This window comes from Podarcis cretensis (genome assembly GCF_951804945.1).
Source record: "Podarcis cretensis genome assembly, chromosome: 1".
Taxonomy (NCBI): Eukaryota; Metazoa; Chordata; class Lepidosauria; order Squamata; family Lacertidae; genus Podarcis; species Podarcis cretensis.
In genome coordinates this window covers 33,001,861-33,028,786 of record NC_137170.1, presented here as the reverse complement: position 1 = coordinate 33,028,786, position 26,926 = coordinate 33,001,861, and the positions used below count along the sequence as shown (strand labels likewise).

The following is a 26,926-nucleotide window of genomic DNA, read 5'->3' as shown; positions in this document are numbered from 1 at the left end:
GCCCCCGGGCTTTAGTTTGCCTACCCAGGTTCTAAGGTGATCCTTCCCAATCCCGCCCCCCCCCACTCATCCATTAATTGAAACAAGGTCACCTTCTAAGTTACAAAACTTACTCCCTGCCTAGAGTAACTTTTAGAAAACGTATTTGTTCTGTTTGACAGTTATCTGATAATCTCCTAACAATTCACTGTAGAAGTGAATATACGTCTCATACCACTATCAAGTTCCCACCTTTCTGACACTCACTCTGTTACAGACAACATTTCAGACCAAAATCCCCTGCTGTTTTCTGTGATAAAGCCACTTTAAATTGAACACCCTCTCAAAAGAAGCATGACTAAGCAGTACAACTGAACCACAATGAACTTTATCTAGGAAGAGAAGCAAACATGTACAAACTGATCAAAGGTTAAAGAAAACAAGACAGAAGCTCTGAGAATAAAGGCTTATGAAGAATTAAGAAACTCTAGAGCTCAGAATAAAGTTTCAATGGCTGGTCACAGTAGTACTCAAGCTAGTTCTCCAACTTTTAGAGGGTGAGTAAGATCATTGGTATCAGAATTAGCAAAAGCATACAATATATTCACAATATAAGGTCCCCACGGCATAGGCTTAGAACCTTCTCATGTGATCTTACCTGGGCTTCTCTGTACAAAGGTGTAAATGTGAATCCGTGTCCCTGTGCTTCCTGCATCAAACATAATGCCATATAACGTGTCGTCCATGCTGGTGTTTGCAGGGCACACTTTAGAAGGGAAGAGGTCCTGAAACCACAGCTCTGGGCCGTGGTGAGAAACTAGGCAGTAAATGGAGGAAAGCGCAAACATAGCAATGACTGCAGCCCAGGAAAGTACCATTGTGCTTGGGAGCCTTGGACAGCCGCTGTACAAATCAGGATTTGCAGAGTTGTAGAAGCTCCTGCAGCAGAGTTGTTAACCAATAGCATAATTAGTTACACCAAACCTCTTACACACAGGAGACTTTCAACATCCTAAAAAGCCGCCCCAACCACAGCTCATGCTACAAAAACACTTCAAGAATCTGATTCTCACCATTAGGGGCTGCATCTTTTGAGTCTACGGAACAGTTCGAGATGCATTCTAATGTTCCAGACAATTTCATAAAAATGCAAGCTATGCTCCTCCTCCCTCACAGAGTATCTGGTTGAACAGCTTCAAGATAATGTTGAAACTGTGCCAAATGCCAAATTAAGCCATTGACATGAATCTATTCAACTCAGCTAAGCTGTGTTCAGGCCAAGACTTCTGTGTCCTCACTAATAACACTAGCAGGCTTGGGCAGACAAAGAACACAAATGTAATTCAAAACAACAGACAATGGGAATCTCATCTTCTCCTGATGGCAGCGCTTAAAAATCAGGGAGGGTAAAACACACCATTCCACTACAGTTTTGTAGTTATTAGAGAGGCAGAATGGGAGGGGGGATTAGAATTAGATGCAGTTTTCTTTCCTTGTACTCAAATTTATCTTTCAGTATATATTTTTTGTTTGTGTATTAACTTTTACTTTCAAATCAGGTGCAAATTGTTTTTAGACTAATGTTCCCGTCCAATGCTGTGTCTGATTATAGCACAAAAGAATCTCACAAGAACCCAGAAAGTAGGGAACGTATAAGGCTTTCCCCAAAGATGAATTCTGATAGGTTGCCACTAGTCATACTAAATCTCCCAGATTATCCAGCAATGGAGGGGTGGGGAGACGAGGGGGTAAATCCTACAAAGAGGGATCCAGCCATATTCTAGGAAAAATGAGCTTTAGTTTTACTTTTCCAAATCTTAGAGGACACCATAGAACTCTATGAGGTAATTTTGAAATACAAGAGCTAGCTTAATAACCGTGCAGTCTAACATATGGAAGTCTTTAAGGAGAAATTCCAACGGAATACTATTTTCAGCTCATGAAACAAAATGTCAAAGAACAGAAATAAAGTTTATTTGGAAAAGGGGGGAGGAAGAAGAAAAAGAGGGATGCAATGCATCACACTGAGACTTTCAAACTAAAAATTTAAAAAGTCAACCTAATGTAGCCAACTGCATTTTACCTATTTTAGTAGAGTGTTGAGTTTTAGAGCCTATGCAGAACTTGCCAAAAAGAAATTCAGGGAAAATGCAAGTCCTTACAGAGCATCTGATGATGTGGACTCTGGCCCACAGAAAATTATGTCAAAATAAACGTGTTAGTTGTTTAGGTGCCACAAGACTCTTGGTTGATTTTGTCCATACTTAGCTGTGACATGCTCTTATTTCTAAAAAGCCTCAAACTACTTTATGCACCAGCTTTTCAGCATAGTACACCACCTCACTATTTGCACACCCAGTCTACTAATTATATCTGTCCACCGACATGTGGTTAGAACTTGGCATCTGAATCCATTATCACTGGACTTGTCACCTTCTCCTGCTTCTACCCTTATGCCTGTTTCAATTTGCTGCCCCTCCCGCTCAGAAACCTCATTTGCCCTCTGCCTTTTTTTAATTTCCTTATCATTCCATAGCTCCACTCTCACATTTTGATCCCTCAATTTTATGAATAGTTACAAAACCTAAAATGAATCTTTAAACTTCTCTCCCTCAGCAGTTATGTTGTTTTCCATTGAGATTCAAATCAGTATGTTTTGTTCCAAGAGCAGTAGAAAGTATTCTTGGAGAGAAATCCCATAATAAAGTCCCCTCTTAACATAAAATTAGGGCTAAGAACAAGTTTGCTGAAAACTTCTCGATATGCAGCATAAGAATATCATTCTAGGCTATACTTCGCCATAACAAAATGGCAAAAAATTGGTCTAACAATCTGAAACCTAAACTTTCATTTTACAATGAACATCTCAAGCCACATGAACCCAGAATTTATATTAAAAAGACAGCTTCAGCAACTTAGGAGCAGATTGATTGTCTAAATCAAATTCCAACCAAGTTTTAAATGCAGTAGCAAACAAATGAAATCCTTTATTCAACTTTACCAATAACCAACACCAATTTGAGAGAATATCCATTAACATCCCTGTTGAGTAAACTGTTATTTTGCACCACCAGTAGTTTCCCTATTCAAATATAAAGCTTGGGATGTTGTCACATGGGATGTTGAAATAAAAACATAGATTGTTATCCTAGAACTGGAGGCATAATAGTGAATAAACTTGTTCCAGCAGAACAAGCCCAAAAAGGAAATAAAAATGCAAAATTATGCTAGCCAGTATTTATTAAAAACTTGGGTATTTTCTAATAAATACCCACCTGCTCTACTTTGTGTTTTCCTCCTTGTTAAAGGCATAATAACTAAAGTAGTCAGATGCATAATACAGCTTAATGTTAAGCAAGTCTTGATAGAAGGTTAGGTCTCATTCATGTTGTAACCAAGACTGGATTTAGAACTCACAGTTCAGAGACTTCCGGTCGGCGCCAGCGCTTAATGGCGGTCCGAGCCTCGAGCTCCGAGGCAGGACTGCTTCGTTAGTTCGGGTCTTACCCGCTACGGCAAGCGGGGGACCCCTAAAATCACAGGCGCGGAGCCTGTGAACAAAGGAGATTCGGTGGGCACCTTTTGCGCCCCCCGGCACTGTGAGGGAGCCTTTTTAAAGGCTTCTGAGCGGCATCGGGGTAAGCGCGGTGCTGAGAGTCGTCACCCAGCTAGCGGAGTGAAGCCGCGTCGCCATAAGCGGAGAGCGCCGATTCCTTCCTGCAATTGGAATTTGACCACAGCACCCGTGAGTAAGATTGGAAAAGTAACGGGACATTAAATAAGAAATTCGGCTGAAAACGGGAAAGGCATAAATTAAGGAAGTCTGCCTCCCCGGAACTGCAGAAGAGATAAAGCAACGAAAATCAAGCTGCATTTAAAGGGAACCTTTCTATTTTTTTAAGCTGTCAAACTGACATCGGACTTAAAACTTCCCCCCAGATTGGCAGGAGGAGGGGGGAAGGGACTGGAACGCTGTTAACCTGCTGGAAAATTATTGGAAAATTAAGATCTTCCATCGTCAAATCCCCCTGGGTCGGGCTGCCCAAATAAGGCACCGGGACGTGGACTGTCAAACTTTGAGAAGCGGGGGTTTGCTTGTAACAAAGTTACCGGACCTTAGAATTATTCTGTTGCATTTTGGCCACATAGAAGATAGAGACGTTACAGCTTGGATATTGGAAACTTTTGGCTACTGTTATACTTCCTTGCTTCTTTGTTTCTCTTTATCCTTGCCACTTGGATACAATTGAATGCTCCCTCTAGAGGGTCTCAAGTGAAACTGTTGCACTGGGAAAAGTAACAGTGGGATTTTCCACTTGGAAATCAACTCTGTGAAAACGACCTTGAGGATATGAGTGCCCCTACAGAAGAGATAGTAACAAGGCTGAAAGCAAAACAATCTCACAAGAAAAGGGGCTCTATATCAGGAACTGTCTCAGCTGCACAGGAAAAAACACCAGCTTCCATGGATCCTATGACTCAGGCACTACTTAAAATAAATCAATCCCTGGAAGCACTGACAAAGCTATCGACAGAGAACTCTAAAAAACTAACTGAGTTGACAACAAGATTGGATGTGAATACAGCTAGTGTTAAATCTAACACAGATTCTATAAATAGATTAATTCAGGAAAATTCAGAAACACGAAAGATTGCAGAAAGTGCAAAAATAACGGCTGAAGAGACAAGGGAAAAGTTCGGGCCTATTATTAAAAAAGTGAATGAGCATGATGCAGCCCTCTCCTTACTGGAACTTCAACGTAAAGAGAAGAACTTAAAACTTAGATTGGTGCCTGAAGGGGAAGGGGACAACCTTGTGAAATTTCTTACAGAGAACATTATAACTTTTTGGCAGGAGGAATGGGAGGAAGAGGATGAATTTGAGATAACATCAGCTTTTCGATTGGGTAGAAAGCAGGATAAAAAACCAAGGGATTGTTTAATTACACTGAGATCAAAAGAAGAAAGAGATAAAATATTGAATCTGCATTATCAGAAGGCATTGGTGATCCAAAATTGTCAGATACAGATTTTTAAGGACATCCCCAAATACATTTTAGAGGTGAGAACATATTATAAAAGCCTAGCAGATCTGCTGAAGAAGAACACCATACCATTCAGATGGGAGTTTCCACAAGGATTGTCCTTTAACTTTAAAGGAAGGAAGATTAAAATAAAAACAATTCAGGACAAAGAACAATTTCTGGAGAGATACCTGGAGGATTTGCAGAAAGGAACCGTGGAGGAGAGGGAACCGCCTGATATAGCAAATTTGTCATTTGGACTTTTACCACCACCATCGGAGGAAGAGCAGAAGCTTGGAGCAGTTGGAGGAACAGCTACTTAAATACTTAAATACAAAATGTCTCTGCAACTCCTTAGTTGGAACTGTAACGGTTTGAACCTTCCTCGGAAAAGACGACAGGTTTTTCACATTTTGAAGAAAGAACAATTAGATATAATATGTTTGCAAGAAACCCATATTGCCAGGATACACAGGAAATTACTGATAAATAAGAGACTTGGTCAAGAATTTATCTCATCAGACAAAGTAAAGAAAAGAGGTGTGGTGATCTATGCAAAGGAAAAGTTGGTTCCAAAATTGATATTTAAAGATGAACAAGGAAGATACCTGGCAATTGAAATACAAATCCAAGGAGAAAAGATACTAATTGTGGGAGTTTATGCCCCAAATGAAGGGAAGGCCGAATTCTTCAGGAAGTTGCATGAGACATTAGTTGACTTTTTAGATTATAAAATCCTAATGATGGGAGATATGAATGGAGTTGTCTCAACAAATATGGACAAAGCACAGAGACAAGTGATTTCAAAAGAAGGGAGACTACCAAAGATCTTTTTCGAAATGACTGAAACAATGGACTTGATTGATATTTGGAGAACAAAGAATCCTCTAGAGAGGGAGGGAACTTTCTTCTCTGAAGCAAAAATGACATGGACAAGAATAGACCAAATTTGGATTTCTAGCAGTCTGGCGCCAAGAACAAAAAAAGTAGAAATATGTCCAAAAACGTGCTCCGACCATAACGCGGTGAAGATGGAGATGAAACTAACAACAACTGGATCCTTTAGATGGAGAATGAATGACACCCTATTTAAGGATGAAGAGATCCACAAGAAGGCCCTTAAAACATTAAAAGATTACTTTGAGATCAACAGGAAAACAGATGTGGAAAAAAGAATAATCTGGGACGCAAGCAAAGCCGTGATGCGAGGTTTCCTAATTCAACAAAATTCTATAAAGAGGAAGCAACAAAATGAGAAGAAGGAAAAAAATTTAGAAAAAATAAAAGAAGGAGAGAAGAAGTTGAGGTCTAAACCAAAGTCCCATGAGATTTTGAGAGAAATAAAGTTTTATCAGATGCAGTACATGGAGCTTATGAACCAACAAATAGAATGGAAGATAAAGCAAATGAGACAAAGAACTTTTGAATCAGCGGATAAATGTGGGAAACTTCTGTCATGGCAACTGAAAAAAAGGCAGAAAATGAATACTGTAACAAGTCTAGAAATGGATGGAAAAATTATCCACAAACCCAATGAGATCAACAATTGTTTTCAAAGTTTTTTTAAGAAATTGTATGCACAAGGGCCAATCAACGAACAAGAAATAGAAGAATTCATCAGAAAATACGGTCTACCAAAAATTTCAGAACAAAGTAAAAGGATCTTAAATGAGGAAATAACAGAACAAGAAATAGAGGGTGCCATTCAAAACATGAAATTGGGAAAATCACCAGGACCAGATGGCCTGACGGCCAAATACTACAAAATGCTGAAAGAATGGCTGATACAACCATTGAAGGAAGTTTGCAATGAAATTTTGAAGGGGAAAAAGGCACCTGAATCGTGGAAAGAGGCTTTCATCTCACTTATACCGAAAACAGAGACTGAGAAGAACCAGGTTAAAAACTACCGCCCTATATCTTTACTCAATGTGGATTACAAAATTTTTGCAGACATTTTGGCAAAAAGATTGAAAAGAGTGTTAGCAGAAGAGATTCATAAGGACCAAACAGGCTTTCTCCCAGGTAGACATATGTCAGACAATGTGAGAAACATTATAGACATTTTGGAGCTGCTGGACGTTGATATTAACAGGAAAGCAGTTTTGATTTTTGTGGACGCGGAGAAAGCCTTTGACAACATTTGTTGGACCTTTATGAAAAAGAATCTCCAAGGGATGGGGTTAGGCCAAGGTTTTGAAAACGGTATAGGTGCAATATATTCTCAACAAAAGGCCAAATTAATTGTAAATAACGTGGTAACAGAAGAAATACCTATAGAAAAAGGTACACGACAGGGTTGCCCAATATCCCCTTTGCTTTTTATATCAGTCCTGGAGGTTTTGTTAAACATGATCAGAAAGGACCAGTTGGTTAAAGGAGTTCAGGTCGGAGTTAGACATTACAAATTAAGAGCATTTGCAGACGATCTGGTATTGACTTTGCAACAGCCAGACACTAGTACTAAAAGAGTATTAGAACTAATTGATATATTTGGTCGAGTAGCAGGTTTTAAATTGAATAGACAAAAAACGAAAGTGTTGGAAAAAAATTTAACAATGGAAGAAAGAGAGAGTTTTCAGAATGAAACAGGCTTGGAAATAACAAAAAGGGTAAAATACCTGGGGGTAAACTTAACATCCAAGAATGTGAACTTATTTAAGGATAATTATGAAAAATGTTGGTCAGAAGTTAAAAAGGATCTGGAAATATGGTCAAGGTTGAAACTTTCCTTGTTAGGCCGAATTGCTACTATTAAGATGAATGTATTGCCTAGAATGCTGTTCTTATTCCAGACGTTGCAGATTGTGGACAAGATGGACTGTTTCAAGAAGTGGCAGAAAGACATATCAAAATTTGTCTGGCAGGGCAAAAAGCCCAGAATTAAATTTAAGATTTTAACTGATGCAAAGGATAGAGGGGGGTTTGCCCTGCCGGACTTAAGACTTTATTACGAATCAGCAGCTTTCTGCTGGTTGAAACACTGGCTACTTCTTGAGAACACTGACATTTTGGATCTGGAAGGGTACGACAATAGTTTTGGTTGGCATGCATACTTATGGTACGACAAGGTAAAGGTGTATAAAAGCTTTAAAAACCATATTGTAAGGAAAGCATTGTATAACGTTTGGATTAGATACAAAGATTTGTTGGAAAGTAAAACCCCTAGGTGGGTGTCACCAATGGAAGCTAGGGAAGTAAAAAAACTTAATATGGATTCTAAATGGCCAAAATATCATGAGATTTTAGAATACGATGGCGAAAGGGTGAAACTTCAGAGTTATGAGAAACTAAAGCCTAAGGTTCGAGACTGGTTGCATTACCATCAGATAAATGAGACGTTTAAACAGGACAGGAAAATAGGATTTCAGAAAGAGAAGTCAAAACTAGAAACAGAATTGTTGGAACCCAATACTAAGAACTTATCAAAAATGTATAACTTGCTGTTAAAATGGAATACACAGGATGAAATGGTGAAATCAGCTATGATTAAATGGGCACAAGATATCGGTCATGATATTATGTTTGCTGACTGGGAGCAGTTATGGACCACCGGTATTAAATTTACTGCATGTAATGCCTTAAAAGAAAATATTATGAAAATGATCTACCGATGGTACATGACCCCAGTCAAGCTTGCAAAAATATATCATTTGCCTAATAATAAGTGTTGGAAATGTAATGAGACTGAAGGCACTTTCTACCACCTTTGGTGGACCTGCCCAAAGGTTAAAGCTTTCTGGGAAATGATCTATAATGAAATTAAGAAGGTCCTTAAGTGGACTTTTCCTAAGAAACCAGAGGCTTTCCTCTTGGGCATGGTGGGCCAAATGGTGCCAAGGAAGGATAGGATTTTCTTTATGTATGCCACTACAGCAGCAAGAATTCTATTGGCAAAGTATTGGAAGACGCAAGAACTACCCACTCTGGAAGAATGGCAAACAAAGGTGATCGACTTTATGGGACTGGCCGAGATGACGGGCAGAATCCGGGACCAGGGGAAAGAGACAATGGAAGAGGACTGGAAGAAATTCAAAATATATCTTAAAAATAATTGTAAAATTGAGGAATGTTAAGATGTCAGGGGGTAAGAAGTAAAGAATTGCAGCAGTAAATAAAAAACTTAAGAAATTTTTGATGAAAGGGAATTAAGACAATGGACCTAAGGGTTGCTAAAGAATTATTAAATAAGGATGCAGGGTTGGGGAGGTATGGGGAAGTCAAAGAAAAAAGGGCATGAACCGATGAGCTTGAAGTTATACTGTTTTATATTGTTCTTTATTATTTGTGTGGAAAATTAATAAAAATTATTATAAAAAAAAAAAGAACTCACAGTTCAAGTTTTCTTAGCAACCACTGAGCCTGCTAATAAGTATGGAATCTGGCATACAGAGGAATCCTAAGCACATTTACTGAGATGTTTACTTCCCTCCAGTGAATATCTAAGCCCGCAATCCTATATTCACTTACCTGGGAGTAAGTCACATTGAACTCAATGCAGTTTACTTCTCAGTAGACATGTACAGGACTGTCTGTAAAACGTTACACCACTGAGTTGGATTTATGGCGCTGCAGAAGGGTTATTTTGTACTTGTTGGTGCAGCACTTCGGTTTTTCAGATGTTGAATGATAGGCCAAACTATTTGTAAGCTTCTACAAAGATATTTAGGATGGTTTGGCTACGAGTGATCGCCAAAGAAGAAGAATGTCTGTAAAAATATCTCACTGCAAAAATCTAAAGGAGAAGCTCCTGTACTATATGATACCACAGAGCAAGTGTGGTGTAGTTAACAGAATGCTAATCTAGGAAGACCTAGATTAAAATATCTGCATAGCCATTATAATGATCAATAGTTGAACATGGGCTCAACACTCTTTGTGCTGAACTGATTTCACAAGCCACTGTGACATACGTAATTAATTATGGTTCCACCAAACATCTAATTTATTCTTGCAACTACCCTGTGAAGTGCCACTCTGTGCACTTCAAAGGAAGGCAGGATAATTACCGTACTTTTCTGTGTATAAGACTAGGTTTTTTTACTTTAAAATAAGGTTAAAAATCTGGGGGTGTCTTATACACAGATAGTGCATATGCCCATTTTAGAAACTGTGGTCCCCAAAAGTAGGGGTGTATTATAAATGGGGCAGTCTTCTACACGGAAAAATACGTTATGTAATATATGAAGCAATACTGAATGGTATTTGGAAATTGTAGCTCATTCATTACTTGCCATCATACTAGGCTAGTACCCCTACACAGATAAACAATAGTCCAACTGATGAGCAAATCACATATAAGCTTCATGTACTTTGTGTTCTTATGCTTTTGAATTATGGTGCTGGAGGAGACTCTTGAGAGTCCCATGGACTGCAAGAAGATCAAACCTCTCCATTCTGAAGGAAATCAGCCCTGAGTGCTCACTGGAAGGACAGATTGTGAAGCTGAGGCTCCAGTACTTTGGCCACCTCATGAGAAGAGAAGACTCCCTGGACAAGACCCTGATGTTGGGAAAGATGGAGGGCACAAAGAGAAGGGGACGACAGAGGACGAGATGGTTGGATAGTGTTTTTGAGGTTACCAGCATGAGTCTGACCAAGCTGCGGGGGGCAGTGGAGGACAGGAGTGCCTGGCGTTCTCTGGTCCATGGGGTCACGAAGAGTCGGACACGACTAAACGACTAAACAACAACAACACTTTGTGTTCTTAGCTGTCAAGCTGCAGTGGCTTTCATAATAGATTTAGAACATGTGATGCTGAAATCTTAGTATAATCTGTATAAATGGTTCAGGGCTGAGCAACAATGGTTAGAAAGCAATTAGGTTGAGTTGGAGTCCTTAGAAATCTGGGAACAATGAATCCAGCTGCACTTATACAGTGTACCTTTGTTATACCACCTTTCTTACTTCTTTCAAATCCCTCCACAAAACCCATCTTTTCCATAAAGCCTTTAGCACAATCTCCAATTACTACAAACCCAAAGAATGTGTAACTGAAATAAATACAGAGTCTTCCCCTGCTTACTCCTGCCTGTATTTCCCTCCATTTTATCTGTGGTCAATTGCTTAGAATGTAAGCCCCCTCAGGGATGGATAGGACCAGTTATCTTGTATTTGTAAAGCGCCAGGCACATTAATTACATTACAGTATATACAAAGAAACATAATATTGCATCTCTTAGTTTTTATTTGATGGCAATCATGACAACTATATATTCAATCCAAGACCTGAAATTTAGGCAGTTTCTTTCAATCCCAAAGTCCCCCTCCTCACAAAGCAATTTAACTAGCCAAGCAACTCCAATACAATACTATTATCTTCACTCACCTATTCCTCGGCTTTATTTGCAAGTGCAACTAAAAATGCTCAGCTATTAAGCAAGAAGAAATTACATGTTAAAGTTCAAGCCAACCACCTTCTGTGAACCTAGGTTTATCATTTATCTAAGGCAAACAAGAAAATATGCCTTGGTTGGTTTTTTTTTTTCCGCCCCAGGAAAGTTCAAGGGGCTATTTCAGTAGGGCAAAAGCTCCAATAAAAATCATTGCTGAATTAGAAAATAATTTACCAAGATGCATGTTCATTGCAAAAGAACGATGGGGTGGGGGGTGGGGAGGAGGCACAAAGTCAATTCATGAACAGGGGAAAACAAAGAGCTATTTTTGACTCATCTTCTTATGTCACACTGTGCTGATCGGAGCGGGCACTGCCACAGCGCAGCAATAGATGGTGCGACTGCTTGAAATGCGCTTTATCACAGCACCCCTAGAATACCACACCTCGATTTCAGGAGGCACTGGCATAACTAGAATTGGAGAATAAAAGCAACACTCTTTCCAAGACTTAACCCATTGAGCAAACCAATTTTGTAAGTAGTGAAATGACACGTTCAGCTGATGCTTGGAAACAACTATGTATTTCCTCGGGCAAAGTGGCTTTGCTTTGTTTGTATGCAACAGATTGAAACGGGAGGCATGGTCTCTCCGAGTCGAGAAGCTCCGGATTGCTACCGAAAGACGCGTGTCGGATGTGCACGCATCCGAATGTAACGCTCGGAACTCCGCCGGAGTATCGACAGGGCAAATGCTGCCGAAGCAGGAGAGACCAGAGCCGGGAAGGCCGGGGCAGGGGGAGCTCTCCAGGGCGGGGCCCGCGCGCGACCCTGAGCCGGCGGGGAAAGAACTTCCACGCACTGCCCCGTCCAGACCTCTCCACTCACCGCCTTGTCAGAGCCCTCAACCTTCCACATCTCGCCGGTGCCGCGTGTCACGTCAACACACCGCGCGCGACGTCTCTCCCTCTCGTGCGCGCGCCTTCGTCCTCATCTTCCCGCGACGCCCGGTTGCCGTAGCAACGGGCCGCCGCGAGGGAAAACACCGGCGTGGCTTCCAGGGGGAAACATGAAGGGGAAAGGGAAGGCGAAAGCGGCGAAAGGAGGGAAGTAGGTAGCTAGGGAGACGGGGACGGGCGGGCGGGCGGGATGGCGCTGGGACCCACCTCTCCGGGCAAATCTGGCGGGTGGGGGCGAGAGTCGCCCGGACCCCCTTGACCCTTCTATGGCGCGGTGTCGCTCGCTTCCCTCAGGGGGAAGAAGGGCGGCCCCGGCGGCAGCGGCAAGAAGGTCGACGTGAAGGCCCTGAAGGAGGAGTCGGAGGCCGACAGGGCTAAAGCTGCGGCGTCGCTATGGGAGGCCAGGCTGGAGGTGACCGAGCTCTCCCGCAAGGAGTACCGCGCCGCCGCCCGCCGCCTCGCGCAGAACAACGAGGAGCTGGAGCGGCAGCAGCGGCGGCTGGAGAGGGACACGGTGGACGTGATGGGCTACCTCAAGAGGCAGGACTTGGAGAAGGAAGATCTGGTAGGTGCGGAACAGCAGGCGAACTTCCTCCTCCTTTTGCAGAGTTGCTACCCCTTAACGCTGAAGGCTACGATCTTTGCAGCCTGTCGAGCTAATTCAGAATAATCTGTCTAGTTCCACGGTTTTAATACACAGATATATATGCAGTGCTCTCTTTTTCTAAAAACTTGTTTAGGGGTACTCTCATTTTCCTACTCATATTGAAATACTGCCCTCAATGAGGCCAAATTTAGATGCACAAAATGTTTAGGGGTATGCGTCCCCCTGCGTCCTCCCAGAAAAAAGCACTGTATACGTGTGTGTATACACAAAAAACCCCCACAACCAAAATAAAAATAAAAATGAAGGAACTGATTGCTGTTGTATTCATTAGGCAATCTTAAAACTGGTGTGGGAAACTTTTAACCCTCCAGATGTTGCCTTTTTAGCCCTAGGAAGAATGGCCAAAGGCTGGGACCCACCTCTTCAGGAACATCTGGAGTGCCAAAGGTTCCCCACACCTGTTATGTGGCATGTACTTTCAGAATGGAGACGTGACATAGAATTTCAGAGGAATCGCCACTGCTACGCTTTTTAAGGGGGAAAACAACCTAGATGAGGAGAAAAGTGTTTCTCCTCAACACTGTTTAGATTTTCTTTCTTTGCAACAGATAACGTTTGCCAAAACTATTATCCTTTCGTTTTCCATTGGTCTTCAAAATCAATAGTACAAAAGTACTAATATGGAGTGTAATTCAGTATGTATAGTTTGGCTTTCCTTTACAATTTAACAGCCTACTTATTCAGCCCACTTACTGTAAGACTTTCACAGCAAATACCCTATCTACTATAGCACTTTTGCAAAAAAAGATATGGAGAAAGTATGAAATAATCACCCTCATATAACTAACATGCTTAAATCTCATTAATGTGTGGAGGGACCAAAACTATAAAGCTGTCCTGTCAGGCTTAGCTAGGTCACACACCCTCACCTTGGGAAAGCTCTTTGTTCTTCCATTCCACCATGTGAGCCCTGAACTGGATTTTTCCAATCCATAAAATGATTGATTTTTTTCCTCATTTTCTTTTTTTAATATGTAGATTGAGAAGCTAAAGCTGCAGTTGATTGAGGTGAAGCAAAAAGCCAAAGAAGAGAACGATGAACTGGTGAATAGACATGTCTTTTGATTCTGTTGGTACAATGACACACTGAAAACCAGACTAAGCACATTTTGGGTTGTACCTGACAATAGATAAGTTGCACAAGACTGTTTTACAGTAAATATATTTAATCTTCTAACATCTAGTGGTTCAACTCTTTAAGTCGTGACTAAGTCTTTAACTAGGGCTGTCATATGTTCAGGCTCTGAAAATGGCATCCGGGTGGATTTTTGCCGAAGCGTCAAAATGTCTGGGAAAACCTGGACGTATGGCAAGTAGAGCTTTCTTTTTAAAAAAGAAATGCTTTAAAATCATTTTAAAAGTCTAAAAACATAATTGGGGTGCATGTGTGTTCTTAACAATTTTGTCCCCCCTCTCCTCCCCTCCCCCCAAGAAGAAAAAACCTCAACAACGTTGTCCGGATTTTCACTTTTGGGAATATGGCAATCCTACCTTAACTGTTTTTGGGGGGCAGGATTTGCCAGAAAAAATTTGGAAAACTAAGTCCAAAGTATGTTAATACTCAACCTCATGGCAACACACCCTTACCTGGGATTAAGTTCCATTCAACTCAGTGACTTATTTCTAAATAAGCATGCCTAGAGTCAGAGATGGAGTTCTCATCAACATTTGGCTTATGCAACTGGAGGTAGAACTGACTTGGAATTGTTATACTATTATTTGGTTCTAAAAGGTCATCATTTAAAGCTTCATTTTGTTAAGTTATTTTAGTTTTTTATTGGTAGCTCTTCCTTAGTGATGCTCTTTAATGTGAATTATTTTAAAACATGCTACACATCAAGCTGATCCTAATGCAGTATGCTCATTTTTCTCTGTTTCCTCCCATGGTAATCAGTGGGACAATCAGAACTTAAGCCAGTTTGTGTCCTCACATAGATTTCCTCCATGTTCATGGATATGAGTGTGCAATTACAAACACTGATAGTATGCTTCTTCTCCATGCCCTACCCTTTTCTCTGCAACTCTACCTCTGGGATTTTGCTGGTGCAATTTTTCAGCTGATGGGGTCTTCCATCAGTGTAACAACAGGGTTCTGGCAGTGGATAACTTGTTCTGCCTCTGTAGGTTCAATTCCACCAGTGGAAAAGGAGTTCTTCCACTTCCAAAGGCCATTAGGCCAGCAGATACCTAGGGTAGGATTGCACCATTAGGTTTTTTATTATCTTGCTAAAAAATTCTAATTTGCAGGTACAATATTACACCAAACAGTTGGAGGAGATGGAGGAAAAATTCAACAAGAAGGCCAAAGAAATTGGCCTAATTCAAGTTGAGCTGAAAATGATAATGGATTTTCGCAAAAAGAAAGCTCTTTTGGAAAAACAACTTGAAGATGTAAGTTTATTAGCATCTATTCTGCTAAGCGTTCGAAGTGCATTGGGTGATCTCTAGACTGCCATGCTAAAGTGCAGCTGTGCTGGACTGCCAAAGTGTCATTTGGAAAAATGAAATGAAGTTTTGAGAGACAGGCTCAGAAGTTACTAGAATGAGACAGAAAGTTTTTTCCTTGGATTTTTGTAAGAAAATCAAGTGTTTACATTTGCAGTTTGATGACCTTTTAGCAATTTATTCAGCTTATCATATATAATGTGATGTGCACTTCAACTGAGATATTTTCAAGATTTGTGTGTAGCAGATTTTGGATTATATACTCTGACAAAGATTAAAAGCTATGTCAAAATGTGAGAAGGTATGCAAGGCCTGTGCTATCAGCATTGCTCACAAAGTAAGTGTTACCTGCAGTGCTTTTTTCACGGTGTACTTTGAAGGGGAAGCAGTACTGGCACCTCTGTTGTTGTTGTTAAAAAGTGTGGTACTTATTGTAACAACTTCACGGTGAGTACTGGCAACTATTTTTCTAGAAAACAGCATTGGTTACCTGATAGGCAAACTTGCAAAAATGTGAAAAAGTGAGCTGGTAAATTTTCAGGTAACAGATGGTGAAAGCACTGTGAGTTTCAAGGCATGCAATACGGACATATAAGAAAAACGTGTGGCATATTGTGAGAGTTTTGTTTAAATTGTCAATTAGATGGTTAAAATAATAATTAAATATTTCTTAAAATCCTAGCTAAATGAAATTATGGAAATCACAGAAAAAGAACATCAGGAAACAATCTGCATGTTGGAGAAAAAGTTCCTTGAAGAAAAGGTATAGTGTCTGGGCAGTAGTACGGTGCATATGTTGTTTCAGCATGCACAGTCCTTGCGATAATGCACAGGATGTCTGCTTCAATCCACCAGTTCAAACAGCTTTGGGGCAGCAATATGGGGCTTGCAGTCTATGCATGGACAACTTTTTGAACCACCTAGATATGTATGGAATGAAGAAATATAAAGTACTGTACTGATCCAGATTCCAGATTTGCAATATTTTGCTTGTTCTGTTATCTTCCCCCAGCCTGAAATAATAAATAAGGAAATAGGTACAGATTTTAAGGAAAAGTTATGGATCTCTGCCATTCTGCCTCTGTCTGTTTTGAACCTCAACTTTCACAGTGCAACCTTTTATTATTTTCTATAACACAGAAGGGGCAAACACTTCCTTCACATACTTTTGAAATGTGAATGCTGCTTTATGCCTGGTTTTCATTGCAAAATATCTGTTTATGCTTCTTTCAGCAACGACTTGAAAGAGAAGCAGAGAAGAAGATTTATATGCTAGCAGAAAGGGCTCACCATGAAGCCATTATGTAAGACTTACTTGATTTCTCTGTTCTTTAACCATTGTGAAGGTGCTAAAGTATGGTAATTCCTAGGATATCCACATGGCTGCTTTGTTTCTGATAAGTAAATATGATGCTGGACCCAAAGCAGCCTTAACACACCCATGAATGCTGTCTCCATCTGTTTGTTTTGTATCTACAGCTTGTGCACTGTGACGTATTGTGATTAATACAGGAAATTTGTGATTCCAACTGCTGAATAGTCTTTACATTTATTCAGGCAGTTGGATGCTGCTGGAAAAGCTGTTTTTTCAGAGAATGTTCGTCTTCATGAGGCTCTTGGATACCACATGAAGGAAACAGAAGAGTTACAAAAAGCCAAGCAAAAATTGGAGGAGAAAAATGCCTTTCTCTTGCAGGAGAAGGTTAAGTTTATGACTTCTTACCTTTTTCATTCTCCTATACATAAGATCCCTTGAAATTCTATTTGTGCAGGTTCATGAGAGCTAGCACCTCTCCATATCTATGCCAAAATCACTTAACATTTGGTGGTATATTGGGAAGCTAAAGCTCTTGTTCTGTTCTGTAATGAAAAGGCTTCTAACACCAATTCACATGTTACTTGCATGTAGGGCACTCGTGTTGAAACAGGGGCAGGGCTGATGACTTGTTCCCAGGCTAGTCTTTATCTAGCCTTTATCTGCATTCAAAGGAATGCAAACATGGGAGCAGCTGCTGTTACACCTACATGTGGCACCTAGATGTCAATAGTACATCTGGTTGTGTTAGTGTCCTGATTACGTGGATCCTTGTATTTGAACAGCAGCTTGTGCATATGGAATCATTTTCAGATACCATTCAACATGTGGACATTGGTTATGCAGCCTGGGGATGTAATTTCAGGGGTGGGGTCATGTTGTGGGCCTTGAGCATGCAAATGCCTTACACACCAGTAATGCATGAATAGGTGTCCACTGAAGACCATGTTCTATATTTTCTCCTTCGGTATTTTGAGATTTTGGGATATATTCAGTGGGTGGGATTTACCTAAGCAGCTCAACCCACTTGCGATTGGGCTCCCTCTTCCCAACCATCCCAAACTGGCTCTGAGCTGGCGGACAGGAGAACCCCAGAACAGTGCATGGGGGAGGCAGGATCGTTCCATCTGGCAGGCTGCTGCTTGTGCAGACTGAACGATAGAAGAAGCACAGCATTGAATTCCACCCATTATTTATTATTATAGTCATATATCAGAGCCAGAATAGTTTTAACATTAGTCCAAATCCCATCACTATTGTGAAAGTTCTAGATTTAAACATAAATTAGTCATTCCAATTGAACACTGTCCGTTTCAACTACCTGTGGCTAACCTAAAACCTATAGTAGTTTCCCTCCAAAATGCACTAGTTTTGCATATTAACTGGAAGAGAAAGCTTATGTTAAGTTTGTTTTTATCAGATTGAGCATGAGTTGAAGGGAGACAAGGTGTGTGCAAGCTGCTCAGCAGTGGACTCTTTAATCTGCCTATCTGAGATTGGTGAATGTTGCAAGCAGGACAAATTTTAATCTAGCCTGTAATCCATTGAAGTTTTCAATTTTGTTTAAAACAGATTCAAGAATTTTAATTGTTTGAAAGCTTTGATGATCAAAAGACAGCTTTCAAACAGTATTACCTTGCAAGTAATTTTATTTATTTATTTTTAAAGGAAACCAATGAATTGTTAGTTCAGGAAAAGATACGGCAAATTACTCAGCAGAAAGCCCTGATCCAGGACCTGCAAAACAAGGTGAAAAAACTGGAAGAAGCTGTTTATCATATGACCCGAGAATTTAAAACTGAAGTTGAAAGTACCCAACAGAAGGCTTTGATGCAGAACCAGGCAGGCCAGACAGAAATTGCAAAGCTGCAGCAGCTGCTGGAAATGAAGGAACGAGAGATGAGCAGAGTGAAGAAACTGGCCAGAAATATCCTGGACCAAAGGACTGAGGTGGAGAAGTTCTTCTTAGATGCTCTGGAGCAGGTGAAACAGGAGATCATAACCAGCAGAAAGTGCTACAAGCAGGTGGCTCAAGATGCATATCAAAGAAAAATGATGGCAGCATATGCAGGGAAAGATGAATACCCTAAAATCAGAACCTTTAACAACAATGAGCACAGCACAAATAGTGTACAAATGGACCTTCTGGAAGCAGAGAAATGGTACACGTGGTAGAACTGTAGAAGTTTTCTTTCTGGTGGCCCTGGCTGCCAGGAACAGAATGTGTGTAAGAATCCCTGTGAAATAGTACACCTCAATTTAGACTGTCTTAGGATAGGGCCGGGGTAGGGATCCTTTTTTAGCCTGAAACACATTTCTTTCTTGGCAACCTTCTGGGACCACATGCCAGTAGTGAGTGGAGCCAAAGGTAAAGTGGGTGGAGTGACAAATGAAAATTTTACTTTTGTACAATAAGCTAGTTTCTTCACACCCACCTAGCCACCCACCCCACACACCCTCTCTATCCTCTATTCTGACAAGCAAAATGCACTGTCAGAATTTAAGGGCACATTCCATCCTGGCCAAAATACCCAAGGAGAGGCATTGCCACCCAGAGTGGCTGGGGAAACCCAGCCAGATGGGCGGGGTACAAATAATAAATTATTATTATTATTATTATTACTGCCTGGAGAGAAACCTGGAAGCCAGACAGAGAAGCTTACTGCAGCACAAGAGTAAGGAGATAGAGCCATATAATTGTAGAGTTGAAAGGGATCTAAAGGATCATCTAATCTAACCCTGTGTAATGCTGGAAACACAACTAAGGAATCCCTGACAGGTAGTCATCCAATCCCTGTTTAAAAGTCTCCAGTGAAAGAGAGTCCATCACCTTCTGAGGTAGTCCATTCCATTGTCAAAACAGCTCTTAATGTTATGATCCTAAATCTATCTTGTGGTTAGGCATCACCGGTTCAGACCACATAAGCAGATATGTGAAGTTAGGACTTCTTGCCCCAGTGTGTATTACTTTACGCTTGAATTGCATATGCCATTTTAAAGTCTGTTCACCCAGTTTAGGAAGAACCTATTGGAGTTCCTCACAATCCCTTTGTCCTGTTTGTTTTTGCCAGCCTGAACTATTGGATGTCACCCCAACTCCAAATCATGATGAATAAGTTTAAAAAGCACTGCTTCCAATACAGATCCCTGCAGGAATCTGCTTCTTCCATCTCTCCATTTGAAGAACTGTCCATTTATTCCTCTTCTCTGCTTCCTGTTTTCCCCCCAGCAGTTACTGATCTGTAAGAGGACCTGTCCTCTTATCTCATGACTGTTAAGCTTACCCAAGAGTCTTTGACGAGGTACTTTATCAAAAGCTTTTTGAAAGTCCAAGCACACTGTGTCTACTGGATCACCCCTATTCACATGCTTCTAGATGCTCTCAAAGAGCTCTGAATCTTCTTGAGCAAGGCTTGTTCTTCTGTATGCTATAATGTTATTTTTAATACCTTTTCCACCAGTTTTCCTGGAACAGATGTTCAACTAACCTGCCTGTAATTTCCTGGATCCCTTCTTAAACATTGGTGTTACATTGACCACTTTCCAGTCCTCAAACACAGATACAGTACCAGTCTTTGTTACAACATCAGCAATTTGAGGTCTTTAAGAACTCTTAGTCGGATGCCATCTGGATCAGGTGATCATTTTTATTTTGTCCATAATACCTTTGTCTCTTGTCACCACTATTTGCCTTAGTCCCTCAGAGTCCTTTCCTGAGAAAGTTAGTTCAGGTGCAAGTGCTTGCCTTACATCTTCCGCAGCAAAAGCTTTTCTGTGATTTCCCTTTCTTCCATCTGCACACTTTGACACCCTTGTAGTCTAAAGGTCCAGCTGTTCCCTAGCTAGCTTCTACTTTTAATTTACATACTTTTTATTGTTAGCTGTAAATGCATTTTTAAATTTATTTATTTATTTGGGGACATTCCTTGCCATCTGCTTGCTTTTTATTTTTTTGGGCTGAAGTTTGTTTTCCTTTTTTTCTCATTTGGCCCATTTCCCCCCTGAAATATTCCTTCTTGAATCTAATAGCTTCCTTGAAGTTGCTCCTTAATTGCAGTGGCATCATCTTGGCCTAAGAAGCATAGAATTGTGGAGTTGGAAGGCATCCCGAGGGTCACCTAGTCCCAGCCCCCCGCAGTGCTGAAATCTCAACACATGGTCCCCCATCTAATTTGAAACCATACAGGACCTTCCTTCATTTTGCAAACGTGCTAGCAGTTTTATGGCTGCACCTCCAGGAGAACCTTGGTGGTGTCTTTCCTCATCTAAGCTGCTATTATTGAGGTTTTGGATGATCCTAAAACATTCTGAGAAGATTTGACTTTCCTGACTTTCCCTTTCAAATTCCTTTTTAACAGTCCCCTCATTTTTTAGAAGCTTCTTTTTGAAGTCAAATGTGATGCGTTGAACTTTGGCAGTTGTTCATTTTACACATATATTGGATTCATTAGTGGCACAATGACTGTTCCCAATCACACCAGTTCTTGGATGCCCCTTAAGATTAAGTCCAGGGTCACTTCCTCCTCCATCAGTTCAGTGACCAGCTGATCTAGGACACAGTCATTTAGGGTATATATTTGTAGGTTTATGGTCGTAAGGTACTGATTTATTGATTTTATCTTTTTTTCTGTAGGACAAATATTCAGAAAGGAAAACTGGACATTTCTGATTTGACCTGGGAACAGAAGGAGAGTGTGCTGAGGCTACTCTTTGCAAAAATGAATGGCCTTAAACAACGGTAAAGTCCTGTATGTTACAGTGAGCAAGGGCTATAGAATCCTTAGGGTAGCTGCCTATTTTTCAGTTCAGCACTTGTTCGCCAAACCCTTGAGAAATGGTCCACAAAAAGAATCATGCTCAAAGTGACTTACAACAAAAGTCAACATCATAGGAACAATTTCATAACAACATAATAAAACAACATAATAGCAAAAAATAACAAATAAAAAACACAACATTTCAGTACTAATATAAGAAGATGGCATTAACAAAGAATTTGCAATAGCAAAAAATAACAAGAGAGCTTGATAGTTTCTGCTTGGTCCTAGAAACATCCCTTTCACGTGATCGCTCATAGTTCCTTGCAGCAACTTGCAGGGCTTCCGACGGGTAGTTGGAAACACTCCTATGGTGGTGTTGGGGGAGGAAATGTTGAAACTGGAACTTTCACTAGCTAAACCAGATTTTTTTGGAAGAAGGGGTTTGCAGAAAGTAAATACCATATTTTGCTTTTGATTGAATTAGAACCACTAGGCCTGAGAATGAGAAATTCTAGCTGCCCTGCTTTCCTAGCATACTCAGGACAAAAAAGAGACGTTAACTCCTGCAAGCAGAAGATGGAAGCTTCTGCAAGTCCTGCCTCCACTGTTGAAAAGGATGGATGCTACTGGATGTCATCCTCTGTATTAGAGCAAGAATGCAAATAGGAAAGAGTAGCTTGGAAAAATATTTCTGTGTTCCTTTTTCTTGTACAGGTCCTAACTAGCTAATGAGGGAAATGGGCATCCAGACTTTATTAAGAAGTACTAAAATTTAAAATGGCAGAATTATGAAGTATTTTCTCTAGTTTTGAAAATTTAAGCAGTGATCTGAATCCCACTTATTTGGCAATAAGTAGCAGTGAGCTCCATTGAATTCAGTGGGACCGACTTCTGAGTAGACATGGTTAGGCTCACAGCCTTAGTTACTAGCGCATTCTGACACATAGTATTGAAATAAAGTGCAAACTAACTTACTATTCAGGAGGAGAAAATGGAACAGAAGTTCAGGTGTGTAGATTCATTGCAGAGTCAATGATTTCCTCAAGGTTTTGCAGGGTCACAGAATAGCATTGACTCTGGGAGTTCTGGGCAGAGGAGAGACAAAATGCTTGATAACAGATCAGCAGTGTCTGCTTTCTTTTCATCCAACTCTCATCACAAGGAAAATGACAGAAATGGGAAATGAATGATTTTTGCTGTCATTTCTGTTTTATAGGAAATATGGTCAAGCTTTGGTTCCCATAACTCCAGACACAATAAATTTAGCAGAACCAAAGAACGCTGGGTAAGAGAATTTGCATTTATCTAGTGACTTAGTAGTTCTTTTTGTAGCACTGTCCCACTTTCCGGAAAGGACAATGGTAGCTAGTACTTGCATGGGCGATTCCCATGTTACCCTGCCAGCATGGGAAGATCTATGCTGCCAGTGTCATGTAAGACAGACTAGGTCCAACCAAAAGCCACAGAAAATAAGGTAGGAGATAGAATGCTTGTATTACTACATCTTCACTTTCTATCCTTTTGGATATATGTGATGGAATTAGCATTATCTTTTCCAGCATGTTGTAGCTAGTTGTTCTGCATGTCTGACTCCTTCATTGAGTTTGATATCAACAGACAAAAGGCAACACTCTTCCAGCAATTTACACAGTGAAAGAAAGGTAGATATGGAAGGTGGCCACAAAGGAAGAAAAAAGCAGGGTTGCTGAGAGATGGAGATGGAGACTCTAATTAGAGAAAAAAGAGACAGAGAGGTCCAATAGGATGCAGAGAGACCTGTGGAGGAGGGAGGGAGGGTAACAGATGGGGATGCAGAGGAAATGGGAGTATAGAAAGAAACGGACATGACTCTGTCTTGAGAGAAGATAGAATGCTATGAGGTGGAAATGGGAAAGGAGGGTAAAAGACTATAACAAGGGAAATCATAAGAAATGCTTTCCCCCCATTGAACAGAATACCATTTATAATAAAAATGCAGACTGTCTTTAGAATGCGGCAGCTAGACTGGTGACTGGGAGTGGCTGCCGAGACCACATAACACCAGTCTCGAAAGACCTCCATTGGCTCCCAGTATGTTTCCGAGCACAGTTGGTTGTTGGAGTGTTGGTGCTGACCTTTAAAGCCCTATACGGCCTCGGTCCAGTATACCTGAAGGAGCGTCTCCACCCCCATCGTTCTGCCCGGACACTGAGGTCCCGAGGGCCTTCTGGCGGTTCCCTTGCTGTGAGAAGCCAAGTTACAGGGAACCAGGCAGAGAGCCTTCTTGGTAGTGGCACCCGCCTTGTGGAGTGCCCTCCCACCAGATGTCAAAAACAACTACCAGACTTTTAGAAGACATCTGAAGGCAGCCCTGTTTAGGGAAGCTTTTAATGTTTGATGGACTATTGTATTTTAATATTTTGTTGGAAGCCGCCCAGAGTGGCTGGGGAAATCCAGCCAGGTGGGCGGGGTATAAATAATAAATTATTATTATTATTATTATTATTATTATTATTATTATTATTATTACTATGGAGTCATGCGTCTCTATAAACATTTAGAAAGAAAGAAAAACAGCTCAGGGCTACTTTATCCCCCACTGCTATGCTCTGTTCCAGAACATGGCATTTTAAAGGCACTGTATACACTCTTTTTTTCTCTTACACACTGAGAGATACTTTTTCCCTTGCAGGGGAACTGGGTTTATTATCTGTTTTCAATCTGGCCTACCTATCACCTCTTTGTTGACTTGCATGGGGTTTGGGGAAGTCCAGCAACTGATTTTCCTTCTTCATGATGTTTGTGCAGCTATTAGGCTACAATTATTAGATCACGGCAAGTGCCACAACTTGGTCTTGATAGTCTCGTCCCTTCAGAGAAAGGAGAGGGGGGGGGAAGCAGCTAGAGGCAGGCTCCCACTTCTGTGCCCCAAACAGCTCAACCTCCTAGCTGTTTTGAGGACATTGAGGAGGACATGGACCATCCTGATCAAATTTGCAGATGGCACCAAACTGGGAGGGGTGGCTAACACCCCAGAGGACAGGATCACACTTCAAAACGACCTTGACAGATTAGAGAACTGGGCCAAAACAAACAAGATGAATTTTAATAGGGAGAAATGTAAAGTATTGCACTTGGGCAAAAAAAATGAGAGGCACAAATACAAGATGGGTGACACCTGGCTTGAGAGCAGTACATGTGAAAAGGATCTAGGAGTCTTGGTTGACCACAAACTTGACATGAGCCAACAGTGTGACGCGGCAGCTAAAAAAGCCAATGCAATTCTGGGATGCATCAATAGGAGTATAGCATCTAGATCAAGGGAAGTAATAGTGCCACTGTATTCTGCTCTGGTCAGACCTCACCTGGAGTACTGTGTCCAGTTCTGGGCGCCACAGTTCAAGGAGGACACGGACAAACTGGAACGTGTACGTTTCCCAGTACGTTTCCGAGCACAATTCAAAGTGTTGGTGCTGACCTTTAAAGCCCTAAACGGCCTCGGTCCAGTATACCTGAAGGAGCGTCTCCACCCCCATCGTTCTACCCGGACACTGAGGTCCAGCTCCGAGGGCCTTCTGGCGGTTCCCTCACTGCGAGAAGCCAAGTTACAGGGAACCAGGCAGAGGGCCTTTTCGGTAGTGGCGCCCTCCTTGTGGAATGCCCTCCCACCAGATGTCAAAGAGAACAACAACTACCAGACTTTTAGAAGACATCTGAAGGCAGCCCTGTTCAGGGATGCTTTTAATGTTTGATGTATCATAGTATTTTAATATTCTTTTGGAAGCCGCCCAGAGTGGCTGGGGAGGCCCAGCCAGATGGGCGGGGTATAAATAATAAATTATTATTATTATTATTATTAAAGAAGATTCCACCTAAACATTAGGAAGAACTTCCTGACAGTAAGAGCTGTTCGACAGTGGAATTTGCTGCCAAGGAGTGTGGTGGAGTCTCCTTCTTTGGAGGTCTTTAAGCAGAGGCTTGACAACCATATGTCGGGAGTGCTCTGATGGTGTTTCCTGCTTGGCAGGGGGTTGGACTCGATGGCCCTTGTGGTCTCTTCCAACTCTATGATTCTATGATTCCATGGGAGCAACCCTGGAAAATCAGAAAATCCTCAATCTCAAGTTCCTGGGGGAAAGGTAGCAGACACAATTAACCCCTAAATTTGCAAGGTTTGAGGAAATCTCCTTGTAACCCCTCAACACAATGGGAACTCTTTGGAGTTCCAGCTAACAGCTAGCCTAAGGTAGACGGCTGCAAAACAGGTTGAAAATGGAGACAAGGGCACAGTGTCTCCAATGTGCATGGCTGAGGACATTACCCACAGGAAGACATCCTTAGTATCGGCCAGGACCTTTGTTGTCAACTATCTAGGATATGGGTAGGCAAACTAAGGCCTGGGGGCTGGATCGAGCCCAACCGCCTTCTAAATCCGGCCCGCTGGTGGTCTGGGAATCAGCATGTTTTTACATGAGTAGAATGTGTCCTTTAATTTAAAATGCATCTCTGGGTTATTTGTGGGGCCTGCCTGGTGTTTTTACACGAGTAGAATGTGTGCTTTTATTTAAAATGCATCTCTGGGTTATTTCTGGGGCACAGGAATTCGTTCATTATTATTTTTTTCAAAATATAGTCCGGCCCCCCAGAAGGTCTGAGGGACAGTGGACTGGCCCCCTGCTGAAAAGGTTTGCTTACCCCTGATCTAGGATCACCCCCACAAAGATCTAAACACAGCAGAACCGTTTTCTGAGCAGGAGAGACAGTTCTATTAGGGGAAACATCCCTAAAAGTGTGGGTGTGTTTGGGCCTATAGCCTAAATGTGAAAAGGGGTTAAATTTGCTGCTGAAATCTTGAGTACAATTGAGATGGAAAGTGTAATACACTGAGGGCAATTGTTAGGCTTATCTGGACGAATGTATGTGCTAATGCTGATCTTTTCTTACTGTCTTTCCATTACAGCACTGATGATACAATTCCTGTCTATGCGTTCATCACTCAGCAGGCACCACTATCAGAGTCACCTCGTAAAGGATCATCCCTTCCAGATATTTAGGTTATACCACCACAATCCAACTAAGATGGCTGCTAATCAAGAAAATATATAATGAAAGCCACCTTTCTTCATGGGCTCCAGGTCTATCAGGGAAATAATGCTGCAGTGATGAAATTCAAATGTTTTCTACACATTTCAATTTACTACTTCAATTATTCTTTCAAGACAACTTGACTTTCTTTTTTAAAAATTCACTAATGCTTTCTTGCAAGATGGAATCCTATTTCTTGGTAACACTTGTTTCATTTTAAAGTCTTTGTATTGTATAACTGTATTCTGAAATAAAAAAGGAGGGCATTTTGTTCAAAGCCCTTTTTGATAAGGCGTACCTTTCTGATTTTTGCCTTAATTCAATACAAAGTTTTAGCTTGCTGAAGTGAATGGGTTCAAGGGGATTTGTGCTATTAGATTG

At 41.1% G+C, this 26,926-nt stretch overlaps 2 protein-coding genes across 5 annotated transcripts in view; one reads left to right on the top strand and one right to left on the bottom strand.

Annotated features, from left to right (window-relative positions):
• ENTPD5 (ectonucleoside triphosphate diphosphohydrolase 5 (inactive)) overlaps positions 1-12,317 on the bottom strand; it is a 28,905-nt gene extending 16,588 nt beyond the window's left edge. The window contains exons 1-2 of one of the 3 annotated variants that reach the window (XM_079972610.1): positions 12,224-12,317; positions 638-918 (exon numbers count right to left, since the gene is read on the bottom strand). In XM_079972610.1, coding sequence (XP_079828736.1) covers positions 638-857 — 220 coding nt within the window. In that variant the 5' untranslated portion in view covers positions 858-918; positions 12,224-12,317. Of the gene's footprint in view, positions 1-637; positions 919-1,052; positions 1,075-11,331; positions 11,410-12,223 lie in introns of those variants that run through there. The other 2 variants (XM_079972611.1, XM_079972612.1) reach the window with 2 other exon arrangements.
• A 12-nt stretch (positions 12,318-12,329) lies between these two features.
• Positions 12,330-26,838, top strand: BBOF1 (basal body orientation factor 1). Of its 2 annotated transcripts, XM_079972302.1 has the most exons (11): positions 12,330-12,445; positions 12,589-12,859; positions 13,940-14,005; positions 15,209-15,352; positions 16,089-16,169; positions 16,640-16,710; positions 16,964-17,108; positions 18,390-18,883; positions 21,355-21,459; positions 22,698-22,766; positions 26,421-26,838. In XM_079972302.1, exons 1-11 carry the CDS (start codon positions 12,405-12,407, stop codon positions 26,512-26,514), a joined length of 1,581 nt encoding a protein of 526 aa, XP_079828428.1. In that variant the 5' UTR covers positions 12,330-12,404; the 3' UTR covers positions 26,515-26,838. The 2 variants fall into 2 exon arrangements, with proteins under 2 accessions (XP_079828428.1, XP_079828429.1); XM_079972303.1 differs by lacking the exons at positions 21,355-21,459; positions 22,698-22,766; positions 26,421-26,838 and adding an exon at positions 20,183-20,304.
• The last annotated feature ends 88 nt before the right edge of the window (positions 26,839-26,926 follow it).

Excerpts from the sequence above, each read along its gene's own strand:
- BBOF1 (XM_079972302.1), top strand. The coding sequence starts at position 12,405 with ATGAAGGGGAAAGGGAAGGCGAAAGCGGCGAAAGGAGGGAA. Across the intron at positions 16,170-16,639 it reads AAAAGTTCCTTGAAGAAAAG|CAACGACTTGAAAGAGAAGC; the intron begins GTATAGTGTCTG and ends TGCTTCTTTCAG. Across the intron at positions 22,767-26,420 it reads GCAGAACCAAAGAACGCTGG|CACTGATGATACAATTCCTG; the intron begins GTAAGAGAATTT and ends TTTCCATTACAG.